Below are 18,195 nucleotides of genomic sequence, written 5' to 3' on the forward strand. Positions count from 1 at the left end.
GCAGAGAGCGAAATGAGCTGAGCTCCGTAGTGATTAAACAAGGATACAATCTCGCTCATATTGGATTGGTTTCATAAGGTCCCGCCAACTTTGGAAGGAGGCTTACGCAATGTGACTTGATCTGAGGAGAGCACAGGGACTCTCAAGAGAGACGGATTAAGAGAGAATTTGGATCCAGTTGTTCCACATTCCTGATGATGTTGATGCAGTTTATGCCATCTGTAGACTCCTGTGACAGTTAATCTCACCAGAAGATTTTGGAAACTTTTATGTCGCTACAGATCGACGTCTAACACCAGCCAGTCAGGTCAGAGGTATTTGACCTGTCCTTTCAGAGGTCACATGATATTTCAGATCAATTTTACATAGCTGTTTATACCCGCCAGCTACAGTTGTGAAAAATTGTCCTGAGGATGGTTACATGTAGTGAGTTTCTGCATAAATAAAATCTAATCATGGTTCACTAAGTCCATAGATGTTTTTTTTTAATCAGCTCTTTACTGTTTGTAATTCACACCCAGTCCTCTTCAGGCCTTCAGGCATTATTACTAAAGAACACCAAAGCCAGAACTGTCTTGATTTGCATGCCATAGTCATTGCAGGCAAGCTACAAAAAGACTTCAAACTAAAGTTTTTCAGTGGTTAACATTGAAAGCACATCCTTCCTTAGACACAGAAACCTGGTGATTCTTTATACAATTTTGCAAATGAAACAATTAGCCAACAGACACAGCAACGTAGTATCGTTCTTGGTCATGTCTTAAGTTTGCACAGCCACTTGCTGCAAAGCAGAATTTTGTCAGGCAAATCAAAGGCACATAAAATGTACAATTGCATTGTTAAGAAAGGCTTTTTTCACCACTGCTTCATTTGCTGGATCTGGTGGGGCACTACCACCAAACCTGTCAACATTTGCATCTGAAAATATGGGGAATTTCCGGGGACAATAAGGGAACATCATCTGCTCTATTTGGATGTGTATTTTGGATGGATGGATGGATGGATGGACAAAGCAGTGATTAATGTGGCAATGTAAAATGTATAAATAAACATGCGGTACACCTCATAGTATTGTTTTTGGATAATGGCAATGGTAATGGTAATGATTTAATTTTATTTGAACATGCATGCATTGAACATGTCATGTTCTGGCATGGTTGGTAGTTTGAACCCCGAGATGCAGAGTGGAATACACACACAAACAGTCGATATAACAAAAGAGTCTTTAATAACAAAAAGTGTCCTCACTAGAGGTGACAAGAGTCCAAATGCAAAAATACAAAAATTTATGAGACTCCAGAACAAAGGAAGCAAGCCAAAAGTATAACAAAAAATCACTGCCAGCAGACATGCTACAGTAGGGCAAAAGCTAAGCTAAAGAAAAAGAACAGAAAACGCTGCCAAGAACCAGTCAGGAAGAACTAGTGGTTACGTGCTAGAAAACAGCTTGACAGGCTGATAAACAAAACTACTCAGCAGTCAAACAGTAGGTAACAGCGAGACATCCCCTGTTTGCCATTACTGGATGTTTGATGAATCACCAACTTCACACCGATAATTAAAAAATAATTAAATAATAAAGTCTTACAGATCACTTACACACATACACAGTACACATATAGCTGAATAATAAACACTAAATATAGTACTGATCAATCCATGTCAATATCAAACTTAAAATAATGTACCGATTTAAGCCCCACCCAGTTCTAGTGGTTAAATTACAATATACATACAATACAATATACATTACAATATCTATATGGTATAGTGTGTGAAATCTTTTATTTTATCTTGTTATTGTTGAGAGAACAGCAAGGAAGTTTGGTGTAAAATTTAATGTAAAGCACGTCATAATTCATTCACGCCATTGACATTTTACAAATATTTTTGATTCTCACAGTAATAAGCGACAAAATATCACTTGACAAATGGGACATATACTGTTGTTTGTAAATACTGGATAATTCCGTTTTTATAGGGGATATAGGGTGTGGTCATTATGGATGTTTACTTTTTGGTCAATGTGGATTTAACTTTTACTGCCAATAACATTGTTTTATATATATATATATATATATATATATATATATATATATTTATATATTTGAAAAAAACAAACTCAACCCAGATAGCAAAATGATATTTTAATTTGGACTTACTTTTTGGACCCCTTTAAGGCACCCATGAGTTATACACAGGTTTTTGTGCTTTAACTATGTAAATATTTGATTTAGTGTATGCTTCACTTCCGTTTCCTGCTGGACAGCCTACTGAGCATATTCCATTTTGTTCATTGGTCATTTGGGCAGATATGCTTGAGCCCTCTGAATTCTGCCTCGCAACAGGTGACCATGCACCTGTGACGTGATTTGGAAAAAGATGAGGAGCATTAGCCTGTTGATCTTGCTGAGTAAAATGAGGCAATATGATCTTTATTATTATGGATAAGTTGGAAATAAACACTACACATCAGACAATAAAAAGACTGCTGGAAATAACTTTAAACTATTTGGCTTAAATGTAGTGTCATACTTTTTAAACTGCCTGCATAGACTGACCAAATATTAAGCAGGATTTGAAACCTTGTCTGCTTTTATAGCTTGGTAGGGGATTGTATGGGAGGTTTTATGATAGTAGAAGAGCTCCACCCCTGGAGCAGATAGGATGTTAGTGCTTAACTTAACAGTGGTGTGGCTCACCATATGAACTGGATTTATTTCTGTGCTAAAAAAAAAAGGACCAGCAGTTCAGATGAGACACCTCCATCTTCTCCATCACTGCCTTTGCTTGCAATCTGAGATCAACTTGTAACTGCTAATTCTGTTTGTTTAGAGCACGCACAAGGAGAGAGTTTGGATCTTTTGCTATTTTGACACATTACGGACACAGTCATGAACACAGAGAAAAATGTTTATGGTCTCAGGGAGAGTTTGATGCACACCAGTTAAGGTCTATTGAACTGAGGCATCGTTTGGAATTTTCTCAGGGAAAAAAATGGCTAAAAATCACAGTGTCACTGCTGCAATGGTGACAAGGGCTCACTGGAACAAACCCAGAAATGTAAGTAATGTATCTTTATTTCCAAACATGCTGCATAGATGATGTCACCAGATGTCAAGGGAAAGGTGAAGAATCTCACCTGCCGTTCCAAGCTGACATTTGTCTGGCAGTTCATATTTGCTGATCTGATCTCAGGCAGAAGATATGTTAAGGTGTTTTATGTTGGTGTAAGGCAGTCTCGAGACAAATCTACAGTAAATGATGCACTTTAGGGCTAATGCTCCAGTCTGAAAAGGTGAACTTCTCTAGCTTTAATCCCTGGTTCACATGTTTCAGCATTTATTTACCTTTAGGGTTTGTGGCAGACTATTGTTTGCACATGGTGGAGGACTTTTAGTGTACTCACACTGAAAGCTAACACACAATCACTCTGTACACAAACGTTTTTACTGGTTCAACGGACCTGCCTTCACTCCAAATGGACTGTTGGAGCTCAGCTTTGCCTTCACTGCAGTCAATGCAGTGCTCAGCTGGTACATGTGACCATTCGGATAGTAAATGGACAGGTGCGCTTCAGCTTCAAGTGTTTGACTGGTACTACATGGAAGAGTTGCTGATGATACTTGTTTCGCAAAAATCATGGATAACATAGAGACATAAGTGTAAGTCTGACCTTATCCTGTCATGGAAAAAATGATTACACCATCCTTGTTTGTTCAGTTTCTTGTTCATTTGAATGCCTGCTACAACTAAAGGTACCTTTGTTTGGACATATATGTATAACAATGACAAAAAAAATTGCTCATAAAAGTTAAATTTTTTGGCAGTAGAGTGCTATAGCTATTCATGTAAGAACTTAAGTGATTTTGGTTATTATGAAGAAAACCATGGAAGTTGCTAGATATCAGCTCTTAAATGAAACTCCTATGAGCTATATTTGTTATCATCATTATATCTGTCCAAACAAATGTACCTTTAGTTGTATCAGGCATTAAAATGGATCAATAAAACTTAAGAAACAAGGGAAACAATTTTTTCCATGACTGTAGACGGCATGAATCATTATAGTCATTGTATGATATAGTCATTGTATAATAGTCATTGTATGATACAAGAGAGAGAACTGGCCAACCTTTGCGTTAAGCGACGTTACAACACTAGTCAAGGTTAGCAAAGAGATAACTGTACATCAAATTAGCGAACAAGCCATTATATATTTTTAGCAGTGAAACTCTAATGGCAGTATAACGGAACATGATAGTTGTTTTTGCAAGGCATGATCCCTCATAAGGTCGTTCAAAAACGAATAGGATCCCAAAACAGACACAACAGATTCAAACAGACTATGAACAGGTCAGAAACGAGAACATTGGTGGGCCAGTGTGAGATTCAAGATCATGGCCAGCCACTCCTGGGAAGGTTCACCACTGTTCCATGTTTTCGCCATTTGTGGATAATGGCTCTCACTGTGGTTCGCTGGAGTCCCAAAGATTTTGACATGGCTTTATAACCTTTTCCTGACTGATAGAGCTAAATTAATCTCAGTTAAGTTACAGTATGTTTTAAAAGGTGGGGGCAATCACTTTTTCACACAGGGCCATGTAGGTTTGAATTTGTTTTCTCCCATAATAACGAATAATTTCATTTAAAAACTGGATTTTGTGTTGAGTTGTGTTGCTATTGACTAATATTTAAATTTGTTTGATGATCTGAAACATTTAAGTGTGACAAAATCAGGAAGGGGGCAAACACTTTTTCACACCACTGTACGGTGTTGGACTTGCACTGCTATTGATGTGTTCAGGTCAGAATAAAGTTCTAAAAGAGCATCAGACTCTGTGTGACTCTGTTTGGAGCTACACTGTGCCACCGTCTGTCGTCATAACAAAGAGCCGGGTCTTGCCATGATGCGTATGCATTAATTACACAAAAAAATTAATGTAATTAATGGAATAAATTAGTTACCGCCGTTAAAGCGTTATTTTTGACAGCCCTAATTTTTATTTTTGAAAACCTCATGAAAAAAACAATTACACATATCCTGTTATTTATGTTTTGGAGAGTGTATTAAGATGCAGAATAGACAAAGAGTAACTTACCCACGTTACTGAGTTCCTACTAACCTGCGTACAGAATATTAAACAAGTAAGGTGAACGAAGTCACCAAAAGTCGTAATCAAATTTTTTTTTAAATTAATATTTCTGGAAGAATCTGAATGTTCGTCCCAGTTCCCATTGATGCTCGATGCCCAACCGTACTTGCGATATAGTGTCCTTCAGCTGACCACCCTATGGTTCCCACGGTCCTTTCAAACTCATCTACTGTTGCCCCCATCAGTCATGCCAGTTTACCAAAGGTAGCCTAAGTAGCGAAGTTAACGTTATATCACTGAGAGTACGTTCCTTGTCAGCACCCTGCCAGACCCAGTTTAAATCAGAATACTGTTTATTAATTATATTTATGTTATCCATTTAGATTTCTGTAAGATCAGTAGAAAAAGAAAACACATTTCAGTAGAAACTGAAATAATCTTCCAGTGCCAACGTTGATTTTTGCAGCAATTAGCTCTGTAGGAATTTTGGAGCAAAGCTAGATGTTCAGTGTTTAGCTGTCTGTCTACTGGACACATTTAATTGATGCTTCACACCAAGAGAGCTCAACATGTTGGACTCTCATCATACAGAAACAAATTAAACTCAGCGCTCGATCAAATATCTCAACATTTCCTCTCATTCTCCTTCCTCCAGACTGCAGATTTATTTGAAATGATTGAAAAGATGCAGGTAAGGGGATGCGTCCATTGAATTTTGTTAATCACCCAAGCAACTAACACAGCGGCAGCATGCATCGTCTCTAATCCTCCCTCAATTTAGGTTGTTTCCAGGGTAGATTATATTTCTGTCTCGCTGCTCTTTATTAACATTCTGTTTGTAAGGCTGCTGTAAGCTTTTTATCTCACCTCACAAACGCTCCTCTGATCTTGGACGGATTCCAAGGGATGTTTGTTTTAATCAGACAATCTGGTACATGAAAAGCAAAGGTTAGAATAGAGCTTGTCTTTTTTTGTGCGTGCCCGTCAGCATTTCATACGTTGGCAGTTAGTGAATGATCAGAATAACTTATATTTTTTCCTGTTTAGTAGAAGTGAATATAATAAGAGAAATTAGTCTCTTTATAAGGAGGTGTAATGCAGGACTGTGCCCTCACTTAAGGTAGTTAGACAGTTCATATCATATTGCAGTTGCAATATTATAGTTGCAATATTATTGTAGTTGCAATATTATGAAATTCAAAAAATAAATGATATTGCATATTCTCTCATTACCAAAATAATATGACTCAGTTTTAAGAGGCAGACGACATGTTTATTATTGTGCTTGCAGTTTGGACTGGTGTAGAACTGAGCTGTTTCTTATGTAATAGTATTTTGTCTTGGGCATGGATTGGGCCAGTGTCTCTTACAATGATGTGTGCCATTCCACAATGTTAGTCTAAACCAGGGGTGTCCAAAGTGCGGCCCAGGAGCAATTTGCAGTCTGTGGCTCGTTTTTATTGGCCAGCGGCTCAGTGTGGAAATAAAATTGAACAAAAAAAATGTTGATTGTAATAATAACTAATAGTAACTAATTAATAGTAACACAAAGCTTTGTCTTGAAATAAATGTGTAACATTTTTTTAGTCTTTTTACACAATTTTAATAAATCAATACATTTTTAATGTAATAAAATTATATAAAAAATATAAAATAAAAAAATGCTATTATAAAATGAAAAATAATTCAAAATAAATTCAAAATAAATCATCTTTGGATTTTTCAGTATGTGGCCCTTTTGGACGTTTGGACAACCCTGATTTCAACTGAGCATTATTTATAAAGACAGCTGTTTCTGACACATTTCTTGCAATCCCGCGACCCTAATGAGGATAAGCGGCATGGATTTCTTGGATGGATGGATTTCTTGCAATCTAAGTCTCTCCTGGTATTGTTGTTGAGACAGTGTAGCTGTGTTCGTCCTGATTTTTCTACGACATTCCTGCTTTTTTCTGTTTCACACATGCAACAGATGCTTCTGTGTAGAGGCGTCACTTATCCCTGCATCTTTTTAATCCCCTCGGCCTCTGAATACACTTCCTCTATGTGCTAACAGACTGTTCTGTCACCCAAACATTTACTCTTAAACGTGTCCTCAGACTATCTGTCTCGCTGTCTGTATGCTTCTATGTATCTATCTCTGGCTTTGTTCCCTGCTGTGCATCTTTGGGGCGAAAGAAAAACATCTTGCCATTTTTTCCGAGTATTATATTCTGTTTGAATTCCGGTTGATAAATGACTGTCGCCTCTCCTTTCTCGCCGTCACTTTATTTTCTTTATCTCACAGGGGAACAGGATGGATGAGCAGAGATGTACCTTTCCACCTCCACTCAAGGTATGACTCTCCATCTCGACAACACAATATTAATCATACCATGCGGCAGTTGTCTCATGGCTGGTTTGTGATCCAGTATCTCATGCTTTGCATCCTATTAAGTCTTGCAGTCATTTATCTATCAATTGTTCCCATTCATCATCCTCTGATATGACACCAAAGCTACTACTACTAACCTTTATTTTTAATATATTGCAAGCTTCTCAGTAATAAAACAGGCCCAATAATTTTTTAAATTGTGACGTGTTAATGAATGATTTATTCATCCTTGGTGGTGTAATGGTACATGCTTCTGCCATTCATGGCAGAGGGCATGGGTTTGATTCCCTGTAATGGTTGTGCCAGGAAAGGCATCCGGCGTAAAAAGTAAGCCAAATCCATTCATGCGATTGACTCACTGTGGTGATCACTGACAGGGAAAAGCTGAAAGTGAAATTAATAATTAATTCACAATTTAGTTGTGTTCTTCTCAATGAATGCTGACTTCAACATGAATTTTTGATGACAAACCAAAGCTTTATTTTCTATTGGTTTCAGACAGAGGAGGACTACATTCCCTACCCTAGTGTCCATGAGGTAGGATGCCGCACCATTGATGCTTGTCTTTTGCATTCATTCTTTGTGATATACAGTCATCCCTCTTCACTTTGCCGTTTGAATTTTGCATGGTTTTTTAAAATAATAATGCATAATGCATATTCAAGCTAATTGTACATATTTTTGGCCTAAATTAAGCATTTTCCAGCATAAAAATGTCAAAATGAATGAAAATACAAATATAAGGCATTCAGAAGATGCATTTAAAGATGCGATTTGTAGTATTCTACACTGGTCACTAGGTGTCAGGAATATTATAGTGCAAACGTGTATTGTGTAGTTTTGAGTTTGCTGTTTAGAGTAGGGATGCTGTGATCAGGGTTTTATGCTGCTGATTCTGATACCGATCTACTGAAATGTGAACTCGGCCGATACCGCTACCCATCACATGCATTAATTATACATTTTTCAATTTATTTATGATGAGTGCCCATGGCCAGGGGTTCCGTATAAGGAGGAAAAGTCAGGACAATTCCAAGGCCCCCTGACTGCCAGGGGGCCCAAAAAAGGTAATTGCTAATAAAATTGATAATTTAGTGTGTGGGGGGGCAAAATTCCTGGCTGCACCCCTGTTATTGGCTATGATTTGAAAAAAGAACTATAAAATCACCTAATTTAAGCAAAAACATATTTTGCATACTTTTTCAAAAGAACACATCACTCGTGAAACTTGGATGAGACGACTTCTTTAAGGAGACTTTGGCTGTGAGATGGAGTACATTGGTGGAGCCCTAGCAGGACTTCCAGGTAGCACATAGATGGGCTCAAAGTGAGGGAGCGCTTGGCGAACAAAGGCTACTCATCTTGTCTGATCTCGTCCGATTAATTCAATTATTTTTCGGGTTATATTCTTCGACTTCTGACTGTCGCACATACGGGCGAGTGTTGTCCAGTGTTTTGGCTGCGTTAGCTGATGACTGATGATCACAATTTTTCATGGCATGTTGGCAGGTAAGTTCCACATGGCACACGGCAGATGTTTGTGTGTTTTGGCACGCCTGTGCAGTGTGAAGGAAAGTGGGAGGAGTACGCTACCCAAGACGTTAGGGCAAGACACTATACTGCACACAGGGAGCGCTACAGGCTGCAGAGGTGCCACAGGTGGTCGTCTTTTTGTGATTGGTGATGAAAGGCATTTATCGACATATGCTGATCGCATGCTTTTTCACGGAAATCGGCCGATACTGATTGGTGGCCGATCGATCGGAGCATTGAGTGTGGGCTATAGAGAGCAGTGACATTCTGCATGCTGGGTTAGAGCTAGCTTTTAGGGAATACGTCTTTAGAAGAAGAGAACTAGGAAGTGTTGAACTGTTCATGGTATGTTTTGAGTATCTGCATGGAAGACAGTGTGCCCTGTGTCTATTTCAAATAAAAAGGCTGACTAATTTACAGCCAACCCGATGTGGTGACATTCATTCATGCATTGATGAGACAATAGCCACCACATGAAGTACACTGTCCAGAAAAAAACAACAAGAAATTCTCCCAATGCTAATGTGTTAGTCTATGTTATGTTTTATTTATGTCTAATATGTTTAGGTTTCTATTATTCTGTCAACTATATTGGGTAATACGAGTGTAAAGATGACTATAAAGGTGTTATTTCATGTCTAGGGGCCCCTAACAATGTTAAAAACTGTATTTTGAAGCTTGTATGCTATGCTTGAACTACGAAAATATTCCATTGAAAAATAAGGAATCCTCAATCCTCAATTAATGGAACCAATTAATTGCGCTAAACGAGGGATTACTGTATGTCTATGTATTCTTTACCTTATTCTTTCGTGCATTTCTGAAAATAGTAAAAATATGTTGTCTTAGCTAAAAATGTGTTTTCCAATTTGGAAGGTTTTGGGTAGGAAAAGACCCTTTCCTCTCATCCTTCTGCCACAATTTGGAGGTTACTGGATTGAGGGAACAAATCATGAGCTGAGTGACACGCTGGACTTGGAGGAGCTGCAGACTTTGTCCCCAGACACCCGCACAAAGCTGGAATGTAACACAACGGCAACGCTGTACCGTAAACACTTCCTCGCTAAGGTTAGTCACCTGCATGCCACAAAATTGACACACGTATGTCATCACTGTGACGTTTTTCATATGATCAGACTAGAGCAAGAGACAACAGTCTTACCACTTTAACCAACAATATGTAACAATTGCCATGTGGATGGTACACTGGTTTGAAATAAGGGGAATAGTCTTTGTCAGTGCAGTAGCAGCCATGAATCACCTACTTGCACACCAGGACACCACTCAAATTGTGCTGACACCAGAGTCAGTGATATTGTTACTTTTCAGACTTGCACACAGCGCACATTTATGGAATATGTAGCCCCGTTACACAAAAACGTAAATATATGCCCTTATGTAACAGCTTCACTTCCTGCACACATTAGCATAACTGCCCTCATGGAGGAGTTTACAATTAATATCACTTGGTGTTCATTAGACTAATGTAATGAATAATCAATTGTCTTGCAGCAAATGGCCTCAATGCTCTTTTTTATCGACATTTTATAGACATTAAGCCATGCCAGCTGTTCCTATTAAGAACAAATTTGATCAGGGTGAAACAAAAAAGATGAACAATAAAGATGATGCAGAAAATGTGTGTATGTGTATGTAAATTACATAGACCAGTGGTTCATGCTCCCCCAGGGAAAATAAATTTGTCCATATACACATACATACGATTTGAAGTACCGTACTACTGAGAACCTGTAATATTAATTTATTTATCTCTACAAAACACTGTATGGTACCAGCATCGATCAAGCAGGAATAAAGACACGAACAGACCTGCCAACCTTAATTTTATGAGTATAGTCCCCCCCGACACCACACGGTGCCCACACCCTCCAGGGGGGCGCTCCCACTCTTTGGGAAGCACTGACATAGACAGTATAGTAATTGCTGGATCTTTGCACTGTGTCCCCAGGAACACTTTAATTACTATTCAGTGGACAGTGCCCTTGGACATCTGGTGTTCTCTTTAAAGTACGACGTGATTGGTGACCAGGAGCATCTCCGGCTAATGCTTAGGTAACACTCCTCAATATGCATACATGATGCAGAGAAGCCTTTGAATGTGGGTTCAACCGGTCAGAACAGCAGTAGTAGATGCAGAATTAGCTGCCAAAATGTCCACTATTGAGTGCACAGATGCATTCTCTTATCCGGAGTGTTATCTCAAGAGTCGTATAGCTCAAGAGAGTGTTAACAGCACATTTCCACAGCCGGGCAACAGATGGACTATTAAGGCCAGTGAGTGGGTGGGGATGGAGCACGGGAGTGAGCAAGAGGGGAAGGGGTGGGGAAGTTTGATAATGGCCCGTACCAGATCATCTCTTTCCTGTCCGATTGGTTCTGAGAAATGTTACGTCACTTTATATGACAAGAATGCTTGATTGTTTTATGACTTGACCAGGACCAAACAAAAGACCTACCATGATGTGATCCCCATCTCCTGCCTAACTGAGTTTCCCAATGTGGTCCAAATGGCCAAGGTGAGTTTTCAAGGCTGATGTGTAGCATAACAACATATCTGACATGTCTGTTTATATACCAAGCTTGTCTATGAGGAGGTCAACGTTGACCGCTTCTTCCCTGTGCTTTATCCAAAAGTAAGTTTCTTTTTGAATAGTTACCCATGTTATATATTCCTTTGCAATCTTACACCCCTTTTGATGCTCTCTCATTTAAGGCCTCCAGACTCATTGTAACCTTTGATGAGCACGTCATAAGCAACAACTTCAAATTTGGGGTCATTTATCAAAAGTTTGGCCAGGTGAGTGGTATATGGAGGTGTATAATTTGTATCATCACATAGTTTGTTTATTTATACATCATTTACTGTCGCATTCAATGCACGCATGATGACTCTTATGTTGCACATTCTAATTTCCTCAAAGAACATTTCCTCAAAGAACAGTCAGTCCTTCCGTCTTAATTGGGGCTTGCAGTCAGTGCAGCTGCTTAACATAATTGACAGCCCCCTTGTTCACTCCATGGAAGGGTTCAGAGGCGCACTTGTAGCTTTAGCCGGAAACATCAAAATGGTTACTGCAATCTTTTCAAGCTTGCAGAGGTTTGAGCACATGAGCAAGAAGCCTTAATGTGTCAAGTGTCATTTCATGAAGGCCAAGGTGTGTTGTGTTGTTGCAAGAGAAAGTGGTTAGCTCTCAATGCATAATCAAAACCTACTGGTTTTAGCTTTGACCTTGTTTACCTTTCACAAAATGTGTCAGAAGTAGGGTCGCTTTTTTTTTTTTAGATTTTTTTGGGAAATATTGAAAGTTGGACATTTCCCATGGTAATTCATGAGAAGTCTGATAACTGAGTAAATTTGGCATAATTTATACAAGGCAGGTCATACATTTTGTTTTGTCATGATTAGGGATGTCCGATAATATCGGCCACCAATTATTATCGGCCCAATATTGGCATAAAAATGTGATATTGGTGTCGTTTTTTTCCTACAATGAAAGACGATAACACGATATAGAGCTTTTAGCGCCAACGTCGCAGAATTGCAATATTGTTGCATCATTTTTTTGGGAGAATGAACAGAAAAAGAATTTCATTACATAGCAGAACCACCAGTTTTACTGTGCATATAACAATAAAACTCTTGAATCTCTTGAATCTTGAATCTTGAATGTAGTTAATACTGTGCCACTCACAAGCCTGTGAGGAAGAAGTAACTATTTATTTAGCAAGCAGAGCAACAACAGAGCTCACAATGAACTTACTAGCTCCGTAGAAATCACAGGGGGGGTTACCATTCCACATACCATTCTTTCTCACAGTGTCTTTAAAGAAAGAGCCAAAAAAACATCACACAGCAACGTAATAGGTAGATAACAACAGACAAGACACCACCAAAGAATAATGCTGAATAATCACCAACTATGTGGCCTCTAACCATGTAACTTAGCAGCCATTTACAACAACAGCACAGCAAAGCACGCTGGGAAACAGGAAGTGCTGTTGTGAAAACCATATACAGTACGTAGACGCCACATCAAATCGCATGTATATGTATGTATATATGTGTGTGTGTGTGTATTTGAAACGATACCCCTTGAACGTTCCAAAAATAACATAAATCAAGGCACAAGAAACACAAATTCTACTTTTACTCAAGAAAAAGATATGTGATGTTACACATGTCGGTATCTGTATCGATTGATATCGGAATCGGAAATTGAGAGTTGGACAATATCGGCATCTCGGTTATCAACAGAAAAGCCAATATCGGACATCCCTAGTCATGATATTACTGTAATTTCCAGACTATAGAGTGCACTGGTATATAAGCCGCACCCACTAAATTTAAAGGGACATCGTAACATGGGATATTTAGGACACAGAAAGATGTTACAGAGAAAGATTTTTGAAACTTTTAATTAAATAAATGCTTTTTTCCAAACAGTGTGCGTAACACAGCTGATTAAACAGTAGCCTACCAGGATTCAAAGTCAAAGAATTCAAAGTCATTCAAAAAAAGTAATTCATAGCTGTCCTCGTCGTTCTCCTGGGAACTAAAACTACTAAAGTCATCCTCTTTGGAACCGAACAGCCACACGCTCAGTTCCCTCAGCACACACGCGGCCAGTCTCTCTGCCTCTTTCATTGTTGCTCCCAGCATCACCTCCGCCCCGAGGCCAATCAGCCCCCGATCCCCTGCTGTCCTCCCCAGCATGCAGCAGTCCAGCCCCCCCAAACCCAGTGAACAGTGACAGTGAACCTCCAAACACCGCTCCACGCTGCCAAGATTCACTGGCAGCCTCGAGCAAAAGTCGCTAGATCGATCCCCTTCAACCTGAAAGCCGCATCACATGCACCTCTCTTCTCATTCTCCATGATGAATAGTGACATGCTTGTTGATACTGAAATAGCGATACCTCAGATACCAGATCTTGAGGCTCTAAAATTGATTCTAAAATCAAAATATCGATACTTTGATTGAGGTAAGGTATGTCACTAACAGGAACACAGTTCAAAGTAACAAAATTATTGAGACCTTATCTAAATGATAGGCAGTTGTTTAAAGTAAGTAAATAAATTACTCTGATGTCTCATATTCTTTATTTTATGAGCTATGCTATCTGAACGGTATTGCCAATGCCAGCCTGAATTTTGCTCAGAATCGGATCTGGAACTAAATAAGTGGCACAGCACATCACTAATGATGAGGGCGCGCAGAAAGCGCAAAATGGGTGCTTCGAAGCACACCAGATGTTGTAAAAGCGGAATGCGACCACTGTATAAGCCGCATGGTTTAAAGCTTGAGAAAAAAAATTGGAGGCTTATACACAAGATATTACGGTATTTTTTACTTTAATCTATTTGTGACTAGTACTTTAATCAGGTTGACTAATCAGAAATGTTCTAAATTTTAGTTTATTGCAGTTAATACCTGTAAATTCCCACACAATTCCCATAAAGTTCATCATATGGTTACGCACATTGAATTGTACCTTTGAAAATTAAGAGAAACACACTGAGGTTTTCACTTTGAGGGTTGATAAACGTTTTTCTAAAAGTTATACGACTGACTGTTGAATAATGGAAGCCACTATAGACATCTCAAAAAGCAAGCTAATTTGCTTACAGTGTATGTGCAGACATTAAATAGACATTATCTCACGTTTCCGTGTTGCAGACTTCAGAGGAAGAGTTATTTGGCAACAGCCAAGAGAGTCCTGCCTTTGTAGAATTCCTTGAGTTCCTTGGAGAGAAAATTGAGCTCCACAACTTTAAAGGGTAAAGATGCAATATTGATTTGACACTAATTACACACTGTATTGCCATGCTGTGTTATATGCTTACTAGCAAGAGTGATGCTACAGTGATGGCAGATGAGAACCATGCTTGTGTGTTGTGTGTGCGCTAGTTTCCGTGGAGGCTTGGATGTGACTCACGGTCAGACTGGCACAGAATCTGTCTTCTGCAACTACCGCAACAAAGAGGTCATGTTCCATGTGTCCACAAAGCTGCCTTACACCGAGGGGGACACTCAGCAGGTACTGTAACACTATACAGGCACACATTTGTATGGCGGCTGTGTCATTACACTGTGCAGTGTTTTGCACCTACCTTTCTATTGTGTCAAACTACAGCTGTATGTCTGCCAACAACACACACACACACATCCTCCATCAGAAATGTAATGTTTGCAGCAGTGCTTATTCTTTGTGTTTTAAAGCACACAAAGAGCCCCGCACCCACCCCCCTCTCTGTTTCATGAATTTACACAAACATTAATCATCTCATGCTTATGCACCAACTGTGATGCTTTGCACAAACAGATGAAGTAAAGTGTGTATGTGGCAGAAATACATGTCAGTGCTTGTTTCTCAGGGGAAGCAGCACTCCCTACTGGTGTTTCATGACCTGTCTCCGCTGTGAGACTGGGACAATGATTGCAAAAAGTAATCTATAGGGACGCACAATGTTTTTGTCCAAGCCGACACCGATACTGACAACTTCCTGCTTATCAAGACAGATAACTTTTTATCTAGATTTTTTTTAATTTAGATTTTTGAATTTAGATTTAACTGTAGTACCTGGAGGTTAGAACGTCTCAAACAAAGTTGGATTTGACAAACTGTGCTTGTAGATTTGTCCTAACCAAATATCATGACATCGCTACTTATTAACAAAACATTGAAATAAATTGCGGTGGATCAGAAGTACAAACCGCGACTCCAAAGGGTTTACTAGCTGACAATGATGGTAAAGGGCTGGTCATCATTTCCATGGTGAAATCACAGATTGCTTCAGCAAACGGGCTGTCCCGGGCAAACTTTTTTGCACGAACAAGGAACAATCCCCATGTGAAATGAAATTTGGCGAAATGTCTTACTCTGAAACAGCGAGAAACGCCAAACGTTTGAATAACGTGCATAAACGTTTCATACGACATCAATCACATTCAGTGATATCCTTTCCTGTGTATCTCTTGTAATGTAGTTGCAGAGAAAGAGGCACATCGGGAATGACATTGTGGCCATTGTGTTCCAAGAAGAAAATACTCCCTTTGTGCCAGATATGATCGCCTCCAACTTCCTCCATGCCTACGTTGTGGTCCAAGTGGTCGACCCTTGTTCTGACAATGTTCTCTACAAGGTAAACAGCCTTTCTGAGCTACAGCACAGATCATAGGTGTCCAAATTTTTTATTGGCCCGCGACATATTCTACAGACAAAATTAAACTCTGTCCACATAAGAATATTACACAGAAAACAAAAAAAACTGGCACCTACAAACCAAAATGGCTAGCTACCAGTGGGTTTTACAGTACAGTATATGGACTTTGATGAGTTTGTACGTCTCGTCATGTGAACAATTTTCACCAGGATAGTACTACGTAATAGTGCCAAATAACAATGTAATAAATGAAGAAACAATTTCAAGCTGAGATGTAGGCTGGTTCTTTGTTAAATTTATGTAAGACCTTAGCACATCTTTGTATTTGTATTGTATTTTTGTATTGTATTTGTACTTTATTTATCCTACAGCAGGGAAATTTACTTGTTACAGCAGCAAGTAAGATACGCAAGTAAAGAATACAGTGTAAAGAATACATAGTGACTACAACATGGTTAAGGTGGTGGAGGTGTTGTAGAGCCTGACAGCGGTCGGTATGAAGAACCTGCGGAACCTTGACCCACACTGGACTGATATTAGCATGTTTAATTAATTAAAATTGAAGAATATCATAGTGCATAACTGCCAACCCTCACACTGCCACCGGGGAACTACCGGATTTTTTCCTTCTTTCCTGTATTTTTCCCATATTTTAACTTTTATGGGGAAAAAATCCTCTCCGGTTCTGCCAGAGCAGAACAGCATCCAGTCTGCATCACAGCATAACAACATCAACAAGAATTTCCCTTACTTTCACAAATTTTGCGGAATATTCCCCTTATTTTGAAATGAAAATGTTGGCAGGCGTGCATAAGGGCTCCACACCCTCCAGTTTTTCTGTATGCGGCCATTCATGGAAAAAGTTTAGACACCTCTGGCATTAATAAATGCTCTTTAAGCCTCATCTCTCTGTGCACTCCCAGGTGTCAGTGACAGCACGGGATGACGTACCTTTCTTCGGCCCCGCCCTTCCTAATCCAGCTGTCTTTAAAAAAGTAAGAGCGACGACAACCTGTAGATCAGACTGTTGGATTCCACTTTTTGTATGATCAACATTTTCATTCCAGGGTCGTGAATTCCATGAATTCCTTTTCACTAAGCTCATCAATGCAGAATATTCCTGTTATAAAGCTGAAAAGTTTGCCAAATTAGAGGTGGGTCTGTGAAAGAATAAAAACAAAATGATCGTTTAATCATTCCTTATTCAGAGAAAATGACAGTGTCCTTTCTGTGTGTGTGTGTGTGTGTGTGTGTGTGTGTGTGTGTGTGTGTGTGTGTGAGTTAGGAGCGAACGCGGTCGGCCTTGTTAGAAACACTGTACGAGGAGCTCCATGTGAACAGCCAGGCCATGATGGGTGTTGGCGGAGATGAGGACAAGCTGGAGAACGGCAGTGGAGGAGGAGGGGGCTTCTTTGAGTCCTTTAAGGTAACTGGCAAGGCAGCAGCAGAGGCAAAGGCTTCCAACGTACATGCTCACTTCCTTTATAGTGGTCTGCCTCTGTTGCTGACAACAAGAAAAGGAATAGTTTGACTTTCTTGGAAATGTGCTTTATTGTACCGTATATAAATAAAAGTATACTGTTGTATACTTTTTCCAATTGAATGAAAGCAACAAGCATCATTCCTAGAGTGTTCAACTATTCCCTTTAAGTAGCCAATACTGTATTTTATACAGGACATTTGAAACTGGCATTTGGCTTCCCTCTGTGGCTTATAAAGGTGTTGTTGTCACTATAAGGACTTCAGCTGTAAGGTCTGTTCGGCTGCAGCACGCCACTCTCTGCTTCCCTCCTTTTTGCTCACCTGCTTTGGAGCTGCTCCGTGCTGCTGTGCTCGCCACATGCGTCTCAATTTTCACCCTCAGATACGCCTGCTTCTCCACTCTGTGCCCGCAAATAGGTGTGCTGGGGTTTTTTCTGCTGGCAGTGTTTATGGAAATGTGGCCAGAGCGCCACTTTCCCTTGCTACCTTTACAACCGTACTAAATGTAATGAGTCATGTGTGCCA

General features: G+C 39.5%; 1 protein-coding gene across 15 annotated transcripts in view; it reads left to right on the forward strand.

Moving 5' to 3' along the window:
• Positions 1 to 18,195, forward strand: part of rap1gapa (RAP1 GTPase activating protein a) — an 80,220-nt gene that overhangs the window by 47,798 nt on the left and 14,227 nt on the right. For 9 of the 15 annotated variants that reach the window (XM_054772317.1, XM_054772309.1, XM_054772393.1 and 6 more), the window contains 14 exons: positions 5,752 to 5,787; positions 7,384 to 7,431; positions 7,969 to 8,007; positions 9,880 to 10,071; positions 10,973 to 11,076; positions 11,462 to 11,540; positions 11,604 to 11,657; positions 11,738 to 11,821; positions 14,702 to 14,802; positions 14,933 to 15,062; positions 16,012 to 16,167; positions 17,112 to 17,183; positions 17,256 to 17,342; positions 17,474 to 17,614. In XM_054772317.1, the coding sequence (XP_054628292.1) occupies positions 5,770 to 5,787; positions 7,384 to 7,431; positions 7,969 to 8,007; positions 9,880 to 10,071; positions 10,973 to 11,076; positions 11,462 to 11,540; positions 11,604 to 11,657; positions 11,738 to 11,821; positions 14,702 to 14,802; positions 14,933 to 15,062; positions 16,012 to 16,167; positions 17,112 to 17,183; positions 17,256 to 17,342; positions 17,474 to 17,614 (1,305 nt within the window). In that variant the 5' untranslated portion in view covers positions 5,752 to 5,769. The remainder of the gene's footprint in view (positions 1 to 5,751; positions 5,788 to 7,383; positions 7,432 to 7,968; positions 8,008 to 9,879; positions 10,072 to 10,972; positions 11,077 to 11,461; positions 11,541 to 11,603; positions 11,658 to 11,737; positions 11,822 to 14,701; positions 14,803 to 14,932; positions 15,063 to 16,011; positions 16,168 to 17,111; positions 17,184 to 17,255; positions 17,343 to 17,473; positions 17,615 to 18,195) is intronic. The other 6 variants (XM_054772327.1, XM_054772364.1, XM_054772420.1 and 3 more) reach the window with 1 other exon arrangement.

The sequence above is a fragment of the Dunckerocampus dactyliophorus genome, chromosome 1 (assembly GCF_027744805.1).
Source record: "Dunckerocampus dactyliophorus isolate RoL2022-P2 chromosome 1, RoL_Ddac_1.1, whole genome shotgun sequence".
In the NCBI taxonomy this organism is placed as follows: domain Eukaryota; kingdom Metazoa; phylum Chordata; class Actinopteri; order Syngnathiformes; family Syngnathidae; genus Dunckerocampus; species Dunckerocampus dactyliophorus.